A 20590-nucleotide genomic window follows, 5' to 3' on the forward strand; every position below is an offset into this window, starting at 1 on the left:
CCTGTTGAGCTGTGACTGCAGCAGCTCCAGGCGGGCTTGCAGTTGGTTCGGTCTGTCCTCAACACAGGGGCTGTGATGGTGGTAGCAGGCCTGCACTGCAGAGGAATGTCTCTGGCTCTCGGAGTACTGACTGGCCCTGCGGTCGGGCAAATAGCCGTATAACCCCGACACATTCAGAGGAGCTGCTGTATGGATGAAGAATGAGTGGAAAAACCATGAGGAACAGAAAGATACAGAATAAAGGACAAGATAAAGACGGAGAACACTATGAAAGCTTGTTTCCGCCACAGAATAAAACACTTTAAAAAGATAATTTTCATCTTTTAAAGATTTCAGCAATTTTCACAATTGCTAGTTTATATCTCACAATTCTGACTTTTCTTTTCTCAATTGCGAGAAGAAAAAAGGTCATAATTCTAAGATAAAAAAACCCCCAAAACAATTACCTTTTTTATTCTGTGGCGGAAATAAGCTTCCACAGAAAACAGTCACAAATTTGCAGATAAAGAAACAAAAAACAATAGCTAAATATCAATTTGAATACTTTACCATAGCCAGTATGTTTTGTACTTGGTATAAGTTGGTATGAAATGAAAATTCACCTTTTTTCTAAATGCATGTAATAGATCTTATCCATGCATTTAGATGATTCCCTTTTTTAACATTTCTTGACCTCATGGTTTTTAATTAAAATATGACTCGATCGTCCTTCTGAAATGGCAGACTTCTCTCTGGTGACGCATGCTGGACTTCTCCAATCAATTAGTCTGCTTAAACCCCGCCCCTTTCTTACAATCGACTGCAAACTCTGAATCAGATCTGCCTCCATCCAATCAACAACCAACTAAGTTCCCGCCCTACATTTTTTCTTTTTCAATAATTCGTTACACTCAGATGTACGTCACAATACAGAAGAAAAGATCTGTCGCTACTTCCATTATATTGCAATTTTAAAGGTATATTCTATCATTTGTCTTCCAAAAAAAGATTATGCGCATAAATAAATGTGTCATATCAGTAGCCTAATAAGAATAAAAGCTGTTTTATTTTACTTCGTTTCTTGGGATCACATGAAGCGAAGTACCCTACTTGACATCAAAGTTTAGGCCCAATCCCATTTCTACCCCTTAGCCCTTCTCTTTCCCCTACCCCTTCGTTTTGCGTGTTCACAAAGCACATTTTTGCTGAGTTGTTGCGTGTGCCACGCTTGCTGCCTCCTTTGTGTGTGTGTGTGTGTGTGTGTGTGTGTGTGTGTGTGTGTGTGTGTGTGTGTGTGTGTGTGTGTGTGTGTGAGAGCAAGAGTTGGCTCGCCCCTCCCTCATGCAGTATAATTGGTTGACACTGCGTGATTAACAGGAACAGAATTTGAGGCTGATCAGACAGTCAAAACGAATGTGGTCTAACAGCGCTCGTCAATGTCAAAATGATTGAGATGGCCAATCAAATCAAAGTAGGCGGGGTTTACATTCTCTTTTGGCTTGTGCACAGTCTTCACACACAGACGAGCGCGTCAATCTTCTATCGCTTAATGCCGTTGCGGAGAGAGACTCTATTCCTTCCGATGAAATCACAAAACAAAATGCTCTTAATATACAATCATTGATGAACATCTTTGATTTTAATGAAGAAGAAAAAAAAAAACGGATTAAGAGAGCGGATTAGAACCCAGAACATTTGACACGGTTTACAAAAATTCTATCACCAGACCAGACCAGACCACTATGGAATTCAAATGTTAACTGTGGATCTATGTATTTATTCACTCATGCAAAATATCTGGGGACTAATAATATATTTGATGCAAATGAATGCAAATATTGTTTGCAAATAGTCCCAAAAATATTATTTCCCAACTAGAATTAGACCTAGAATTTCGTTCACTGTTCTGTTTGACCTGGTTACGGCCTTGCTTTGAATTAGTCTATTATTTTAAATAAAATTAAAATCATTCATTATTTCATTATTACATAATGATTTAATTTCTATAGGCTTTATTTTAAAAAATAGAGTAGGCAAGAGAAGCCTATGTTCTGAAGAACCGTTCATGTTCAGACGGAAAGTTCAAATTCAGAGTTCGTGTCGGGAAGAAACACTCATGTTGAAGAACTGTTAATAATAAAGATCGAGAAGATTGGATCAGTTGTGCTCCTTTTTTTGTGGAATACTTGACCCAGAGTCAACCTCCAGCGTAAATTGAGTTTGAGACCCCTGCTCTACCGAATTTTATTTTCATTCGCAATAGAGCATTATCCTTTTAGCGGCACTCACCATACATTTTATTTCCGAACTGTTGCACATAAACATGCATGAACCAGCTTACTAAAATGTTGGCACAGTCACTTTTATCTGTTTTGGAGAAAATTTGACATTATTTTTTAGCACCACTTACTGGTCATTTCACTTTGAAACTGCCGCAAAATGTACAAGAAGCAATCTAATATAATTGTTTACAAAAATGTCACCACAGGAACATATTTTTTATGAGCCGGGGTTGATATTATGTTCAGTGTACTATGATTCAGGAAGCCCTAATCTTTATCCCACTACCTGTGTACGTATGTGCCCCTCCCAGTGGTTCACCAATGGCAGAAGCTGTGCTGTTGCCCGGGGGCAGACAGCTGACTGCAGAATGGGAGTATTCCTGCATCTCTGTCCCTGGCGAGTACGTCTCCCCTCGGCCGGACACCAGGGGCTTCATGTCCTCCTCACTGGACAGGGAAGCAGCACTGGCATTGCTGCATAACTCATCCCATTGTGAGAGCGGTATTGCCCCCCGATGGTTCCCCACAGGGGAACAGGACTGGACTGGGTACGTGTCCATTCCATCTCGGTCCATCCCATCTGGGTGATGTAAGAGAGAAGATAAAGATCAGAATAGTAAAGTCCAGCAGCAAAATCATTTGTGTGGCCCTCGTAGACTAGATAGGCACCATTACCAGGCCGATTTCGCTGTAGGGGGTTCCTCCGATGTCTGGGCCGGCGGTACCCACAGTCTGAGTCCTCGCTTGGGGTTTGATGCATGATTCTGTCTGCCTGATACACACAAGCCTCAGTAACTCACATAATTACAGAACACGTACAGAATCATGAAGACTTGCTATCATCCAATTTATTTTCTCGGTGTTGTGTGTTTGAGTGGCTTACATCTCGAAGGTTGAACGTGATTTCCAGGTTGGTCCAGAAGTTGTCGGAGAAATCGGGGTACATGTCCAACACTTCCAGCAGGTCATCTCTCAGAATCTTGTGCAGATCACAGTATGTCAGAGCCCTCACGTCTGCACTTGATTTCCCTGGCCTGCCGTATAGACTGATGGGCTCCCCAAAAATATCATTCTTACCTACAGTGAAAACAGAACGAGAGGTAGGAGGTTAGAATAATAAGAAAATAAGAGAAATATAGAAAGAACATCACAGTTGGGTATCAAATACTGTAGGTTTCGTGTAATGCTCACAATACTACATCCAAAAAAAGTTCAACCGGATATGTTCTGTTTAGTATCATGGTGTTTTGGTTTTCCTGTCCGCCTGCTTTCCCTATTAGTTTCCATAGTCTCTAATTAATTACCCACCTGTTCCCTGTTCTGTTAATGATCTCCCTTGTGTATGTAAGCCCTAGGTTTGCCTCTGATCTTTTCCTTTCGATAACTTTCTGTGTGTAGTGCTTATATTCCTGTAGTCTATTAAAAGTTATTTGATCATCAGTCCCGTGTCCTGTATCACACGCATACTGTGACAGGGGCACTATAAAGGTTAAGTGTGGCTATTGTATGTTGGCACCCTACACTGCTGACAATATAAAAGCCATTTTTGACTTCAATTATAATACTATTTCAAAATAGTACTGTTTTACTGTATTTATGAATAAATAAATGCAGTCTTGGTAAGCATAAGATACTTCTTTAAAACAAAATATATAAAAAAGCAAATAAGATCCAGTTACATCAACTTTCTGTGCAAAACTGAAACAATAAATGCGTAGTTGTTAAGCCTGCAATTAAACTTTAGTTTTCCAAGCTTAAGTGAGTTGAAATAAATGAAGAATGAAGCAAAAGATAAAGACAGAATTAGAAAGTACTCAAACCTAAAATGGCCACGACCACATCCTCTCTGAGGATCTCTATGGAGCCGCGGGAGATGAAATATAGTGCGGTCAATACGTCTCCACTGTGCACCAGAGTGTCACCTGGCGGGGCATGGGTGGTCTTAAAACGCATGGCCAGAGCCCGTAGACAACCCTTGCTCGCCCCCCGGAATGCCTTACAGTTCTGCAGCAGAGTGCGGTTCAAATGCAGACAGATGTCAGCCTGCAGACACTCCGGAAAACCTTTTAACACCTGCAGCAAGACATGGGAGAAATGCTAAATTGAAGACATGCAATAATTTCACATTTTAATTAAAACAATTAAACAAAAATTAATAGAATTAAACCCCAGAAACTGACCAGCCCTCACCATACTTTGAACACTGTAGATGGTGTATACAAGTAATTTGATGTAATGCTGCAGGTTGATTTGAAGAGTATGTGTGTGTAACTCACAGCGTTCATGTCGATGCCATTAGTATAGGACCAGGCATGCTGGAAGTACTCTTCCAGTCGTTGCCGAAGGCCTCCTGGGATCTGGTGGAACCTGATGAACTCTTTCACACGGAGCATCTGAGTGTGGTAGCGAGCTGTGCCAGAATACAACCTCTGAATTATAGCTGACACATTGCCAAATATACTGGCATACATCAGGGCTGGAAAGGAAGAACAACAAATACTATCATCCGCAAAGAGAATGGTACAAACAGTACTTTTTACTGTATATATTTGTTTATTATATATGCACTACCGTTCAAAAGTTTGGGGGTTTTAAAATGTTTTTTTGTTGTTTTTTAAAGATGTTTCTGAAAGTTTCCGAAATGTTTCTGAAAGTCTCTTATGCTCACCAAGGCTGCATTTGTACAGTAAAATATACTGCTTAATATTTTTGTGGAAACTGGTATACATTTATTTCAGGATTCTTAGATGATCAGAAAGATGATCAGTATTTATTTGACATTATAACATTGTAAATATTTTGTAACATTATAAATGTCTTCACTAATTTTTGATCAATTTAATGCGTTTTTGCTAAATAAAAGTACTTTAAAAGAATTGTTAAGCCTTAGCTGTCATGTCTAATATAGATAATGAATGTAGTGCACTTACAGCCAATGAGCATGACACAAATGGAGAAAATCTTCTCAGGGTTGGTGTTAGGAGAGACGTTTCCGAATCCCACACTGGTCAAGCTACTGAAGGTGAAGTACAGTGCAGTTACATATTTATCCTTGATGGAGGGGCCGGAGAAGGTGTCACTGTCATTGTAGCGCTTGCCAATTTGGTCGGCCAGGTTGTCCAGCCAGCCGATCTTCATGCCTCCGATACGGGCAGAGCTGGTGCGCTCCACATTGCCAATGGCGTACCAGATGCATGCCAGCCAGTGGGCGATGAGGGCGAAGGTGCACATGAGGAGGAAGAGAACTGCCGCGCCATACTCAGAGTAACGGTCCAGTTTTCTCGCTACTCGCACCAATCTCAGCAGCCGCGCAGTCTTTAGAAGGCCAATCAGAGTGGTGGTTTGAGGCTGGAAGGAGGAGTTTGAGAGATTAATTTGAAATACATAACAATCACCTTTATTTAATTTTTTTTCTGCATGATTGTGGCAGAATGGTATTTATGACCTCCTTTCTTCCATGGCACACATAAGTGGAATCTCTGAAGAAGTCCTTGCCACTTCTGTACATGTAATGAAAGTGAACAAGTAAGCCTATCAAATAGTCGCCGCCGTAAGACTATCAAGAACTCTGATTGGATAGCTTTAAGGGAGGAACAAATCCCTATTAATTCACCAATAATCTTTTCTCCACTGAGCTGTGAACTGCAGTGTTATGGAGTCAGTAATTTGAACAAATAATTCAGACCAGTTTTATGAACCAGATCAAACAAAGAGACTCATTCACATATTGGACATTACTACCACTCTCATGAACTCCTGACTAGGGCTGATAATAGAGTTTGAGACCTACATTTTGGATACAAATCTATCATATGGCTTAAGAAGACTTTTAATAACTCACATGGGGGTGAGGAAATAATGACCGACTATCACTTTGAGAGCTGTAAGTACTTAAAAGATCATCATTTTCAAGAACACTGTAGTCAATGTGAATTTAAACATGTAAATCTAAAAATGCTTCAAGTGTGTTCATATGCAAATCCATACTATGGATGGACTATGGTATTCATGAGCAAAAATGGCAGATTGCAAATGGCATACTTCTTGACTACGTTACTGTAAGAAGTAAGCAATAAGTATAAATTATTAACATATGAACATACTAATTATTCAAATGGCTGTTGTTTCATCATATTGTGAAGGTGACCTTCATCAATATAGCAGAATATATGTCACTAAATCATTCAGCATAAGAAAGACAATCAATACGCGATCAATATTCTAGATGTTTCATTGACTAGTCTGAGTGGTTCTACTAAAGTAGAATGTTTAACAATCGTACGTTCTGTTCGTACATTTGAAATATCACTGATTTTAATATACCACCTGGTTAGCACATCACAATCCTCACCTCATCTGAACCTGATCTGAAAATGAGCAGGTCGAAGGGAATTGCAGCCACAATGTCTATGAGGAACCAGCCCTTGAAGTAATGCTGAGCGATGCGAGCGGGATTGCTGACCACCTCATCGTTGTGATTGACATAAGTGGTCCTGAAATTGATGAGGATGTCGATAATGAACATGACATCCACCACCAGGTCCACTACGTTGAGGGGGTTGCAGGTGTAGCCGCAGGTGCGCCTCCTCTCGTCCTCCTGCTCGTTGAGGAGAAAGGCAGCCGAGTAGGGCGTGAAGACGGCAGTGTAGAGCACCAAGAGTAGGATGATCCAGTCCCATACTGCTTTGAACGGGCTGTAGTGGAGGATGGTCCACTTGTGGATGCGTGGAGCTTGAAGCTTGTACTCAGGAAGCACATCTGCCCCGAGTGACAGTACCTTGGAAGAGAAGGGGACATGTTCAGAGGATGTCATGGGGTATCTTTAATTGAAATTCCATGGATGCAAAGGGTCAAGGTTAGCATGGACAGTTCGCCGACATTTTTGCTGGCAGATTTCATAACTACGCCTTCTGGCCAGTGCTATTATTGTTACCGAAAACGAAAACTATCAAAACATTTTTATTAATCGAAATAAAGCTAAAATAAAATTTAAATATTCGTTGAAAACCTCAAACTAAATGAAAATGAGAACGAACTGAAATAAGTTAAAGCACTAAAACGAGTAACTGAAATAAAAGGAAATGAAAATAAAATTGTAATAAAAAACAAATAAAGTGACAAAAGCATTAATAAGCGTAAAATAAGCTTGGAAAATTACTCAAATTAAATTAAAATGAAAACTACAAATAAAAGCTCATTTAAAATATCAATAAAAAAACATAATATCATATAAATAATACTAAAATGACACTCAAAATTAGCTGTGTATTCTGACATTCTGACACAAGGCAATATATAAATTGCATATATTGCGTTCTTCAAAGCATGACATTGGTGACAATCTTGTGAACACGGAATGATTCAGCAGAAGACAATTATATGCAAAACGAATGCAATTATACAAACAAACATGCCTACTACAAGGTGAAGTCTATGAGTGACAGTATAAAATGTCAGAATATACCTCAATAGACCCAAACACACACACACAGGAGAAGATACAATGAACACTAGATGATATCTTGCTTGTTCAAAACAGACATTTTGAACTGTATTTGCTTTGAACTGTATTGTCATACAGTCTCATTTTAACCCAGAGCACGAAAACACCTGCAGACATCTGTTCATCTTTCATGCTTTGTTCTTCAAGATACACCTCCTCTTCCTCTTGACATGTGCCATTATTAAAAGGAAGGGCAGCAGCCATGTCCTACAGACCAGATCCAATTTGAAAGGGCACGGACTGAAAAACGCGCCACAGGGGGTCTGTCTCTGAGCCGAGTGTATGTTGAAGTGGTGTAAATGTGAAGGTATAGGAGAAATGTCAGGAGAAATAACCAGGAAAAAGAACCAAACCTTGAGGAGTCTTCCATTATTTATTTATTTCTTTCATGATTTTCCAATTATGTATTCCGCTATTTCATTCACGAAACACAGTTTTGTGAAAGATATTTTTCACACACACAAATAAAAATAAAAAAACACATATGACATAAGTCTGTATGACTTGATCTGCTTTTGAAGTCACACAATAGCTCTGTGTGAGGAACAGAGCCATTTTAAATCAAACACTGCAACATGGCAGCACCACGACAGATGAAAGCAAAGCAGTCAGGGATAGACTTGCCATGTTTTCAATGGCATCCGCTGTAAAAAAAAAAAAAAAAGCTCCTAGATACCCTTCTACTTTTTTAGCCTTCGAGTTTTTTCCAGAGAATTTCTTAGGAAGATATTTTTGCAGTGTTTCGTCAGCAGAACAATAAAAAAACCTTGAAATAACAGTACAATCCACAAGAGAGGTATGTCACATTCTATCCCTCACAGCCCCGCTTTCGTTCCCAACAAATATGGCGCTGCTGCATGTGAATAAGGTCTATGGCACAGGCACAGGTTTGACGTCATGACTTGCACTATTCACAGCCAACTATTTCACACTCTCTCAGACAGTTTGTATTTTGTTACTGAGAGGCTTTGCAATGTGGTCTGGATCAGTTCATCAATACACATCCTCTGACACGTCAGAACAGACTCCAGCTTTCCATTACCTCCCTCGACTCTGATCAAAGATCAATCACCGGCCATGGCTCTTTTAAAACAAGGGCTCTAAAAGCTGGAGGTTCACAGAGATACCGTTTTGGCTCTTAAAAGAAGCATTTCTTTTTTTGCAGTGTGAAGAACATTTTAATAATCGAAATAACTTTTAGGTTCTTTTTCCGTTTTAAAGAGCTTTTTGTGCAATAGAAAATTTCCATGGATGTTAAAGGTACTTCATGGAACCATACGGCAATAAAGAGTCTTTATTTTTAAGAAAGAGACAAAAATCCCCAAAATAAATGACAAAAACAAAACTAAGACATTGTGCAACAAGTATTTTTTTTTATGTCTAACACATTAAGTCAACAAGCATGTAGCTGGCCTATATTTGTAACTGCTGAACTATTTCACACTGAGACCTATTTTCTACCAGAGCTTTTCCCCAACAGAAAATCACTCCCTTAATACACCATTAGCAGCCCATGATTACTGCTCGCACAGACAACCATGGCAACCACTGGCTGCCATGGAAACTACAAGTTGATCGGAGAACATCAGTCATGTGGAAAAAGTTGGTAGATTCGAAAGAGTTCTTTTGGGATGGGGGAAAAATAGATTTTTTTCCAGCAAAAAGCAGTAAATGAATGGTTGTCGTGATATTGCAAATGCTATGTTTAAACATTGATAATAAGATCTCAAACCTAGTATTATGCATTTTAGTTTTCCTTTCTTTTTCTTTTAAACAAATTTCAGAACACATGACAACCTAATGCAAATCACAGCCTTTCACTGTCAAGGAAGTAATGGAAGATGTGAAGAGGCATGTCTTTTTCTTATTTTTTTAGATTGTTGAATCTAATTCAGGGCTTTTACATTTATTACGCATTTAAGGGCTCAGAATTGCCTTTGTTTAAGCATGAATGGATTCATTTAAGCAAATAACAGCTTTGAATAACGGTTGAATGTAATTACCTGCCACCACTTACCAACAATTCAAGCTGAAATCAACTTAATATGAAAAATGAAACTGAATATGATAAATGTCTTAGTTCATTAGCCATATCACACGCCATTAAATGAGAAAGTACCTCTGAAACTGCACGTTCATTCATCAAATCTTTCTGAATATAACATGTATGTGCATTCTGCATAATCTGCAGTCTGTACTGACCGGTACGACAATGAGAGGCTCCTTGTCCATGTTGTCCAAGGTGTTATGCTGACTCACAACATCCACTGCAAAACTGTTTCTCCAGAAAGAGAAGAAACTCCACAGTCTCTAGCTCCAAACAGACATGTCATCTTTACCACACACATACTGTACAAACACACCTGATCTAAAGAGAAAAAGAAAGCAGAACTGGATAGATGGACGATGCCTCTGAATCCAAGGGAACAAAAAGATGGATTGCTGAACAAACAGGCTAAACTGCCTAAATGCAACAATTTACAGGGAAAAAAAATCGACGGGAATGGGAGTGGTCAGGGAGGGTGTGGAACATTTCCAACAGGTCAAACCAAATGAGAACTAAATAGGCTGAAAGAGTCTCACGCACTGATTAGCTGTCAAAGTTTGGTTATCGGTGCATCCGCAGGTGCATGGAGCAAGAAAAGCTCAAAATCCGCCAACTGAATGAAAACCACAATCTTACAAATAAAGATCCTTAAATGACATTGATGGTCCCATGAAGAACCTTTAACGTTCATTGAACATTTCTGTTGCACAAAAAGTTCTTTATAGGTGGGAAAAGGTTCTTTAGATAATTAAAATGTTCTTCACACTAAGAAAAAAAGGGCAATTTTAGGAACTGTTCACTGAAAGCTTTTTTGGGGAACCCAAAATGGTCCTTCTGTTGCATTGCTATACAAAAAAAACCCTTTTGGTACCTTTATTTCTAAGAGTGCCGGTCCACTAAGTTCTGGCAAAAAAACAAATATTTATCTTTATTTTAGAATAGCATGGAGAAAAGTTATTTTAATCTAGTTATTAATAAATATTAGATGAAAAACTGAAACAAAAATCAGAGTTGGCAACTAAAAATAAGTTTAAGTTAAAATACTCAAATTACTTAAAACTGAAATAGAAATGTTAAAACAAACTGAATTCAAGTTAATTAAAATTTTTAATAAATACTATAATATACAATACTAATGCAACACTGAGTGCAATTTAAGTTTAAGTTAAAACCGACCAGTGACCAGACATTTCAACCCATATAGCTTTCTTCAGTTTTTCATCCTGCTAGTTAAAAATAAAGATAAATAAATATATATTTGTGATAAGATCTTCATGGTCTGGTTGTGATTCCGTGTGCAGACAGCACCTGCCATTTATCTTGCGTAAGTAATATGAAGAGTGTGTGTATTTTTTCCAGGAACTTATTCCAGAAGTACTAGAAAAGCAGTTAGAAAATGAAAATGTATCAATAACAAGCTAATAGGCCAGCGCTTATGTAAACTGCTACTGTTCCTGCACAAGTATCTATAGTTTAACATACAGTATATGTATTAAGACCAGAGTAAAAACTGGTTTAACAACAACAAAAACATGGATAGATCCTCATTAGGATGGTTTGATTAATGTAACAATGATATCAAGCAACTATGGTATTTAGTTTGAAAAATCGTAGCTTAAACAGCTTTAAAAGCCACAACTACTACTAGGAATCAGATTCCCTCACACCCTGAACAGATGATTTAGTATAGATCTATAACTTTTCATCTAAATCACTACTGAATAAAATGACAAAGGAGCTATTAACAGTCTTGTGGTTAATGTCAAATTCTTTATGCTGTTGAAACTAAGGGTTCAAGTTCTATCTCGTAAAAACAGCTAGGATGATGTACAGATTACAGCACTGCAGGTCTATTACAACAAGCAGATACGTGTAAGAGATAATATATGGTCATTGCTGAAAATAAATCCCAACATGGTGATCAGGACCCTGACGCAAAGAGGAGAAGTCTATTTGGTCTTAATGCTAATAATAAATAATAAATAAATAAATAGGCATAAAATATTAATTTGAAGTATATTCTATTATTTTTATTTGCACAGCTATGTAGGTTACAGGTATCTCGGATAAGCACAGATATATAGTGTTTCCATGGGCAACAGTCATTATTCAGAAATATTTAACTGCTGAATGCCACGACTGGCCAATTAGAATCAAGTATTCCAGAGAGTCTCTTCTCTATTAAGTTATAGAAGTGTCTATTTAGACTAAGCGCAAATAGATTTTGACTAACTCTGCCCACCACATATTAGATATTTTACTTTTAGTTCAAATAGCATTTTACTTACCTATTAATGTTTGCAACTAGTGTAAACAAGACACTATGTGTTGCTTTTTTTTTAATGCAAACGGTATCTATCACTAGTATTTACACAGTGTAAACAGCATCTACCTTTTTTTTTTAACATTGTAAATAGCCATTGCCAAAAGTTGTTCAGAAAGTCTCTTATCTGTTTTGGCAGTTTCATCTGTCATCACAGATAAAATGGACTTTCAATATCCTTGATTTTATACTGAGCTAATAATATTTTCTATACACTGTAAAAAAAGAAAAAGAAAAAAAAAGAAGAACCTTGGATGATTAAATTACATTAAACTGACTTTAAAAAATGAGTTGAATCTTGTAAACTTGAAAATGGCTTAACTTATTTTGATAACTTATTTTGTCATAACTTATTGATCATATTTTTTACAGTGTACTCTAATTCTACCCCTGCACATCACATAAACCTTTCAAAATATACATTACAACATTGTATTGTATGTATAATAATCTTTTTTCCTCGTGGGGACCAGATTACAGATTTTGCAATTAATGAGCGCGTTTACATGAACGTTTTAAACCGATAATGCTTAATAAGCCAACGACGTGTGTGGTCACGTAAACACGTTAAAACCTCTTTCCATTACCAGCTTAAGTTTATTAATGGCTTAAGAATAAACTGATCGGCACAGCTAGATATTTGACCATTACCCCAATTTTCCCCAGCATGTAAACAGCTTAACCTGCGTTTTTTTTTTGGCTTATTGAAGTCTGCATTTGTGATATGTAACACCCTTACTGTACATATAAGAGGATCAAACCAGAGTGTTTCGCTGTAGGAGAGGAAGAAAATACACTATATTTCCAAAAGTATTGGGACACCACTCCAAATCATTGAATACAGGTGTTCCAATCACTTCCACGGCCACAGGTGTAAAGGCAAGCACCTAGACGTGCAGGTACTTCTACAAACATTTCTGAAAGAATGGGTCGCTCTCAGGAGCTCAGCGAATTCAAGCGTGGTACTGTGATAGGTTGCCAACTGTGCAATAAGTCTATTCGTGAAATTTCCTCTCTACTAAATATTCTACGCTCAACTGTTAGTGGTATTATAACAAAGTGGAAGCAATTGGGAACAACAGCAACTCAGCCATAAAGTGGTAGGCCACGTAAAATCAGAGCGGGGTCAGCGCATGAATCAGTGCGCAGAAGTGGCCAACTTTCTGCATATATAGCTACAGACCTCCAAACTTCGTGTGGCCTTCAGATTACCTCAAGAACAGTGCGTAGAGAGCTTCATGGAATGGGTTTCCATGGCCGAGCAGCTGCATCCAAGGCAGTCTTACATCAACAAGTGCAATGCAAAGTGTCGGATGCAGTGGTGTAAAGCACACCACCACTGGACTCTCAAGCAGTGGAGACGTGTTCTCTGGAGTGACGAATCACGCTTCTCTGTCTGGCAATCCGATGGACGAGTCTGGGTTTGGAGGTTGCCAGGAGAACGGTACTTGCCTGACTGCATTGTGCCAAGTGTAAAGTTTGAGGGAGGAGGGATTATGGTGTTGGGTTGTTTTTCAGGGGTTGGGCTTGGCCCCTTAGTTCCAGTGAAAGGAACAATTAATGCTTCAGCACACCAAGACATTTTGGACAATTTCATGCTCCCAACTTTGTGGGAACAGTTTGGGGATGACCAATTCCTGTTCCAACATAACTGCACATCAGTGCTCAAAGCAAGGTCCATAAAGACATGGATGAGCGAGTTTGGTGTGGAGGAACTTGACTGGCCTGCACCTCAACTCCTGGCCTCCTGACCTCAACCCGATAGAACACCTTTGGGATGAATTAGAGTGGAGACTGCCAGGCCTTCTCACAAAGGCAGGCATCCTTAAACTTTTGGCAATATAGTGTATATTGTACACACTACTTTCATGACCCATATTATGCAATGAGAAGTGGTATTGTCGTAGATACTGCAAACAAGAAAATCAGGCAATTTCAATAAAGTTATCAGTGTATTTGTGTGCATGTAAATATGCTCATTTTGTGGGCATCTGGTCTCCATACAATAGTCAAAATCTTTCCCCACACACACACACACACACACAAACACACACACACACACACACACACACACACACACACACACACACACACACACACACACACACACACACACACACACACACACACACACACACACACACACACACACACACACACACACACACACACACACACACACACACACACACACACACACACACACACACACACACACACACACACACACACACACACACACACACACTGAATTAAATGTGGCAAAAAGAAGCCAGCAACCTTTGACAGTGGTTATGAACAGCTCACACATACTATACTACAGCATCATTTTTCAGTCAGGACTAAAATGTAAATTGTTATACTATGCAGTCATCAAAACACAAATATGTCCATCCTCAATCTAATGCAAATATGTTCAGATTTAATACACTGTGCATATTTTATATACATTTTGTAACTGTATCAACATTTACTCATCATTACTCTGTGGAGTCACAGTCCTCTCTTATCAGTCTGCACATGTCAGTGGACACACAAACACAAACACGCTGTGTGAGCGCACATTCAAATCCATGTGCTGGTGAGATCCTAATGACAGAAGGTGCTCACATGCACATACACGAATTCACTGGAGCGAGATATCTGTGCTTATTGATATAATCTAACACTCTGTTTCATAATGATGGAACCAGGCAAATCCATTGCAACTGTCTGTACGCTGAGCACAGCCACAAACTCGGTGTGACACACACAAAGATACTCAAAAGTAAAACATACACTGTGCAAAACTTCACTTACAGTTTTATATTGTAGCTAAGGTCAATGTAACATTTTCATGACGAGTCTTTTGGCACTATTTGTTGTTTGTATTAACAAATAATAATACAAAATCAGCGCCCTGAAGAAAAGGTTTTAACATGCAACTTTGCGCTTCAACATGCAAAACAAAAACGTGATGAACAGAGAGAAGAAAGGAAAAACAAAGTAAAGCAAAACGAAAGGATGTGTTCACATGATACCACAGCAGACTAAACTAAAATACTGGGGAAGGGCAACAAGATAAAGCAAAAAATAAAGATAAAACAAACTAAAACAAACACTGTGAATGGCAATAAAAAACTAAACATAAAAAATGGAAAAACAAACAAAAGTAAAATACAGAATTGTAACTACAAGCCACTACTACAAATAAAACGAACATACGGTGAACGGCACGAAGACAAAACAGAGAAATAAAGACAAACTAAGGCAAAATAAAAGCCCACTGCAACAAAAAAAAATGAACATACGGTGAACGGCATGAAGACAAAACAAAGAAATAAAGACAAACCAAGGCAAAATAAAGGCCCACCGCTAAAAATAAAATGAACATACAGTGAACGGCACAAAGACAAAACATAGAAATAAAGACAAACAAACTATAAGGCTAAATAAAAGGACATTGTCCTCAGGCAAAAACATGTCTCAGTCTGCATATGTCTCACAAGTCAAAAAGTCAACAGAGTCTGATACTGAAACAACACCATTAACAGTGATCTATGTGTGTGGCATCAGCTGTCAGTCAAATCCATCCAGGTCCTGACCTTTTTTTTCAACCAGGTGTGGGAGGTGAAAATCAAGCAGAGTGAAAGAAAAACGCAAAGCAGCGAAGGTAAGAAAAAAAAAGAGTGGATGAAGAGGAGATAAATAAAGGTCAAGGCAAGTCTGGTACTTACAGGCTTAAGTTTCTGTTTCAAGCTCATGATGGCATTCTCTGAGCAGTGCTGAGACAGACACACAGAGCACTGACACAGGGAAACACCGCCCTTCCACGCTCGCTCTCTTTTTCCTCATGGACACAAACACACACACACACACACATACTAATAAAGGTGTGGAACGGACAACAGCCATCCTATTTGCATGAAGATTAGACTGCGTAGACATAATATGGATGTGATACAGGCATTACAAAAGATGTATTTCACACACAGACTTGTTTGCACTTATGTGCACACACAAGCTTTATTCTGTGCTCTGACATTTTTTTGTACTCATCTTTTATTAGTTGTATTATTAAAACATATTCTAGTGTAAAATATAAATGGAAATCTCAATTTCAATCTAAAATGTGTAATTTTGTAAAGAAAGTGAATTGGTTGAGGGTGTAAATGATGTGCATGTATTGATCAGTTTCACTGTAACTACACTTTATATGCTTGGCACTGGTATTGTGAGAGGCACAATGTCAATGCATTTGCCCTCTGCAGCGGGACTGTGGCGTGCTTATGTCACATGCCTATTTACACTTACACTTATTATTAGAGAAATTATTAGATAAATGATGCCGCATTGCTTCTTGATTAGTTTTACTGGATTTAACTGAAGTAAAAGCAGGAAAACAGGAACCTAATTTTCCCTGTCCTTCCAGATATTTTTTATTTATACACTAGCATTTAAAAGTTTGGGGTCAGTAAGACTTTTTAATAAAAAAAGAAAAGAACAGAACACTTTTATTAAGCAAGGAAGCATTCAATTGATCAAAAGTGACAGTAAAAATTTCCATTTCAAATAAACGCTGTTTTCTTTTTTTTAAGAAAAAAATATTACACAATACCACAAAATATTAAGCAATGATTTCTGAAGGATCATTTGACAATAAAGATTGGGGTAATGATGCTGAAAATTCAGCTTTGATATCACAGAAATAAATTACATTTTATATTGAATATATTGAAACAGAAAAATTATATTTTACTGTTTTTGATTATATTTGTGATCAAACAAATGCAGCCTTGGTGTGCATACTTTTGAGACTTCTTTAAAAAACAAAAACAAACAAAAAAATCTTAAAGTAAGAGGAGACACAGGAAACAACGATAATAGGAGAGAGAAAAGCAGGAACGATAAAGGACCTTGAGCCAGGACTTGAACTTGGATCGCCCAAGGCGCATCTGTGCCATATGTCAGAGCTGCCCAATGGCTCCAACTGACTACAGAACATTTCCATGACCTCGCTAATATTTCTAGGTTTTTTTTCCTTGTAGGACCCCACGACCTACAAAATTCATGATCATATTTCATTCAAACGTTAATGCTCCTCACATGCGAACCAGTCTACTAAAAACAGTACAGCTGGTCACATAACTAGGAACGTCATGTTATACAGACAAATCAATAGCAACAAAGATCAATGCAGATGATGATTTCCCTTCTTGCTCAGTGTCAAATCGAAGTCCAATTATCAAGCCAGGAATTGTCTGTTCTACCTCAGGACGTAATGCCAAAAACAGACTGCACATATGCCTTAATACCGTAACATCAAGCAAATGCTCAACTGGTCGTACAAAAGCTTCCCACTAGTTACTTACATTGGCATCTTAAAAGTGGCTTAGTGAACATGCTAAATAATGTATTAAAAGAAAAGCAAAATGCCACAAAATTTGAGGGTTTGGTTTAGGGGTAGAGGATAGAACAAACAATAGAAGTTGTGTAATAAAAAAAAAAAAATTGTGTGAATATTAGATGAAAATCATAAAAGAGAACAGAAAGAGAAAGAGCGGGCAGAAACAGACAGAAAGAGAGAATGAGAGAGTAGCCATGTTTGCATGCTCACTTTTGACAGATGTGTGTGTGTGTGTGTGTGTGTGTGTGTGTGTGCGAGTAGAGAAACAGACTGTCGGTGTATCTTTGGCCCCTGCTGTCACTGCCCTCTACTTCCATTAGCCCTAGAAGCCAAGGTCACCAGCAGAGAGCAACCCCCCCCACACACACACACAGTCATTCACACACGGGTTATGCTCACGCAAATTAAAATGCCCGTAATATTTTCAAAAATCATTTTAAACAACAGCAAGATCAACAAATGTCAAATGTCAAAAGGCCAAATGTCATCCCAAACCTGTATGACTATCTATCTTCTGTGAAACACAAAAGAGTGAGAGATTTTGAGAAATATCTCAGTGTTATTTTTGTCCAAATGGAAGTCAATAGTCACCAAAACTGTTTGGTTAAGAACATTTTTCAAAATATTCTGTGTTCCACTGAAGAAAAAAAAAGTTTGGAACAACATTAGGGTGAGTAAATGATGAGAGAATTTTTTTTTTTTTTTTAAAGAATCATCACTTTAAATAATAGTTTGTGAACTTACGCAAATATATCCGGATAGTTATAAGTGGAGGCGCAAAGAAAATATAAATAAAAACTATTATTAAAGAATGGGGAAAAACATTCAGTTCACCTGTTGGAATGTGTCATATGCCTCATCAAAAACTAATACAGACACACACACACACAGGCTTTATGATTGGAATGTGCAAGCTGGCAGTAGATTTGTCGGCATGATTGATTTTTCCACTGGTAGGACAACACACAGTCTCCCACGTGTGTCCATGGAGAGAGACGTCACCAATACAATCTCTTTGTCTCCATCATTTTCACTGTCTTTCTTTGATTCTTCTCTACTTTCTCTGCTGTACTGCACCCCTCTTTTTAGTACTCTGCACTCTTTATCTCTAAACTCTGAAGACAATCTTTCAAGTTTTTAAACCATGGCACGAGGAGCCCACACAATCTTCACAGTCATTATGAGAAGCATAATGTACAGTAACTTGAACACATGAGCATTTATTCCAGTATACCCAATTCACAGCAATAATCACACATAAAACATAGGGGTTGGAAAAGTGTGTCAGCGTGTGTCCGTTCCCTACACAACAGCCCAATAAGCACTGCCCACATCAGCCCAGGACTCTGTGGTCCCCTGTAAATAGGTCACTAACTGCTTGTGTGGAGATGTTACAAAATAGTAAATCATGTAGATGATGTCATCAACCTTTTCACTGGCTGATAAAGATGGGTGAAAGCTTTTGTGATGTCAACTAGTGCAACTAACACAGTTATTGTGTGTATATAGACGTTTGCATATTTTTAAATGTATATTTCCATGGAACTTTAACTGGAACGACAAAGTTAATGTAGTACATTACATGAAATTAAATCTGTAAGGCCTGTAAAACCCTCAAATGTCAAGACTGTGTAAACCTTCAGATAAGGTTTGGTCAAGCTATCATCAGTTTGTCTTGACAGATTTTCCTTTTCTAGTTTAAAATTGACTCAATTTAGTCACTTACATGTTACATTGCAGTTTTTTGATTGCAATTTTGATTGTAAAATAAATTGAGAAATCTAGAGGATTATATTGAATACATTTCTAAATTAAAATTTTGACTCATCTACCATAATAATGCCTTTATTTAAATTTGTACTCATCTACCATAATAATGTCTTTATTTAAATTTGTACTCATCTACCATAATAATGTCTTTATTTAAATTTGTACTCATCTACCATAATGATGTCTTTATTTAAATTTTTATGTGTGATATTTTCCCAGCTAATATTAACTATCGTTCAAATGTTTGGGGTCAGTACGCTTTTTTTTTTTCAAAGAAATTCATTATTTTATTCCGCAAGGATGCATTACATTTACCAAAAGAGACTGTAAAGAATTTGACATTGTTACAAAGTATTTCTATTTCAAACAACTGATGTTCTTTCATTCTATTTATCAAAGAATCCTGGAAAAATTATCACGGTTTATACAAAAATATAAAGTTATGTTTCTAGAGCAGCAAATCATCATATTAGAATGATTTCTGAAGGATCATGTGACACTAAAGACTGGAGTAATGATGCTGAAAATTCTGCTTTGCCAAAACACAAATAAATGCAAAACACTCAAATAGACAACCGTTACTTTAAATTGTAATAGCATTTTACAATATTACTGTTTTACTATATTTTTCACATAAATTCAGCCAAAAGAGCATAAGGGATTTTCAAAAACAGTATACTTCCTAGCAAACTTTCGTTTGTAGCATTAAGTATTATAATATATGATAACTGCAAATAATTTGATAAGTTAATCAGTATAATGCACCTAAAAAAATCATTAGAATATAAATTATTAGGGCCCAAGCCCTGAAAGGGCGCAGAGCCCTATTGTTCTTCCTCTGTTTCTTATTATTATTAGGGCCCAAGCCCTGAAAGGGCGCAGAGCCCTATTGTTCTTCCTCAGATTATTCTTTGTTTTTTTTTTTTTTTTTTTTTTTTTTTTTTTTTTCGACTTCTCGGGTACTTTTGGGGCACTTAACATGCTCGAAAACTCTTGAAACTTCGCACAGGCATCGGAATGCGCGGCCATCAGAGCCGGGCTGAAGCTGGTACCCGGGCGTGGCAGGGGGGCTCGACAGCGCCCCCTTAAGTGGGGTCTGAAAACTTGGTCCATATATCAAACACACTTGCACGTACATGTATGAAACTCGGTACACATATAGACCTCATCGGGCCAAACAACTTTCGTGCTCATAGTTATGCGTCAGCCCAACAGGAAGTGAGCTATAATCGGTTGTTCGGAAAACCCATGCTCTGGAATTTAATATACTCCTCCGAGGCCATTGTTTCGATCATCGCCA

The 20590-nt window shown here is 37.9% G+C and overlaps 1 protein-coding gene across 4 annotated transcripts in view; it reads right to left on the reverse strand.

Annotated features, from left to right (window-relative positions):
• kcnh6a (potassium voltage-gated channel, subfamily H (eag-related), member 6a) overlaps positions 1-20590 on the reverse strand; it is a 54434-nt gene that overhangs the window by 1883 nt on the left and 31961 nt on the right. Inside the window, exons 7-14 of one of the 4 annotated variants that reach the window (XR_013817001.1) lie at positions 6613-7038; positions 5192-5609; positions 4538-4737; positions 4082-4334; positions 3145-3338; positions 2937-3029; positions 2548-2841; positions 2-185 (exon numbers count right to left, since the gene is read on the reverse strand). Coding sequence is in view for 2 of the 4 variants with exons in the window: in XM_079822947.1 (XP_079679073.1) it covers positions 2-185; positions 2548-2841; positions 2931-3033; positions 3145-3338; positions 4082-4334; positions 4538-4737; positions 5192-5609; positions 6613-7038 (2072 nt within the window). In the remaining 2 variants the exon portion in view is untranslated. Of the gene's footprint in view, position 1; positions 186-2547; positions 2842-2930; positions 3034-3144; positions 3339-4081; positions 4335-4537; positions 4738-5191; positions 5610-6612; positions 7039-20590 lie in introns of all 4 variants that reach the window. The other 3 variants (XR_013817002.1, XM_079822948.1, XM_079822947.1) reach the window with 3 other exon arrangements.

This window comes from Gobio gobio (genome assembly GCF_949357685.1).
Source record: "Gobio gobio genome assembly, chromosome: 1".
NCBI lineage: Eukaryota > Metazoa > Chordata > Actinopteri > Cypriniformes > Gobionidae > Gobio > Gobio gobio.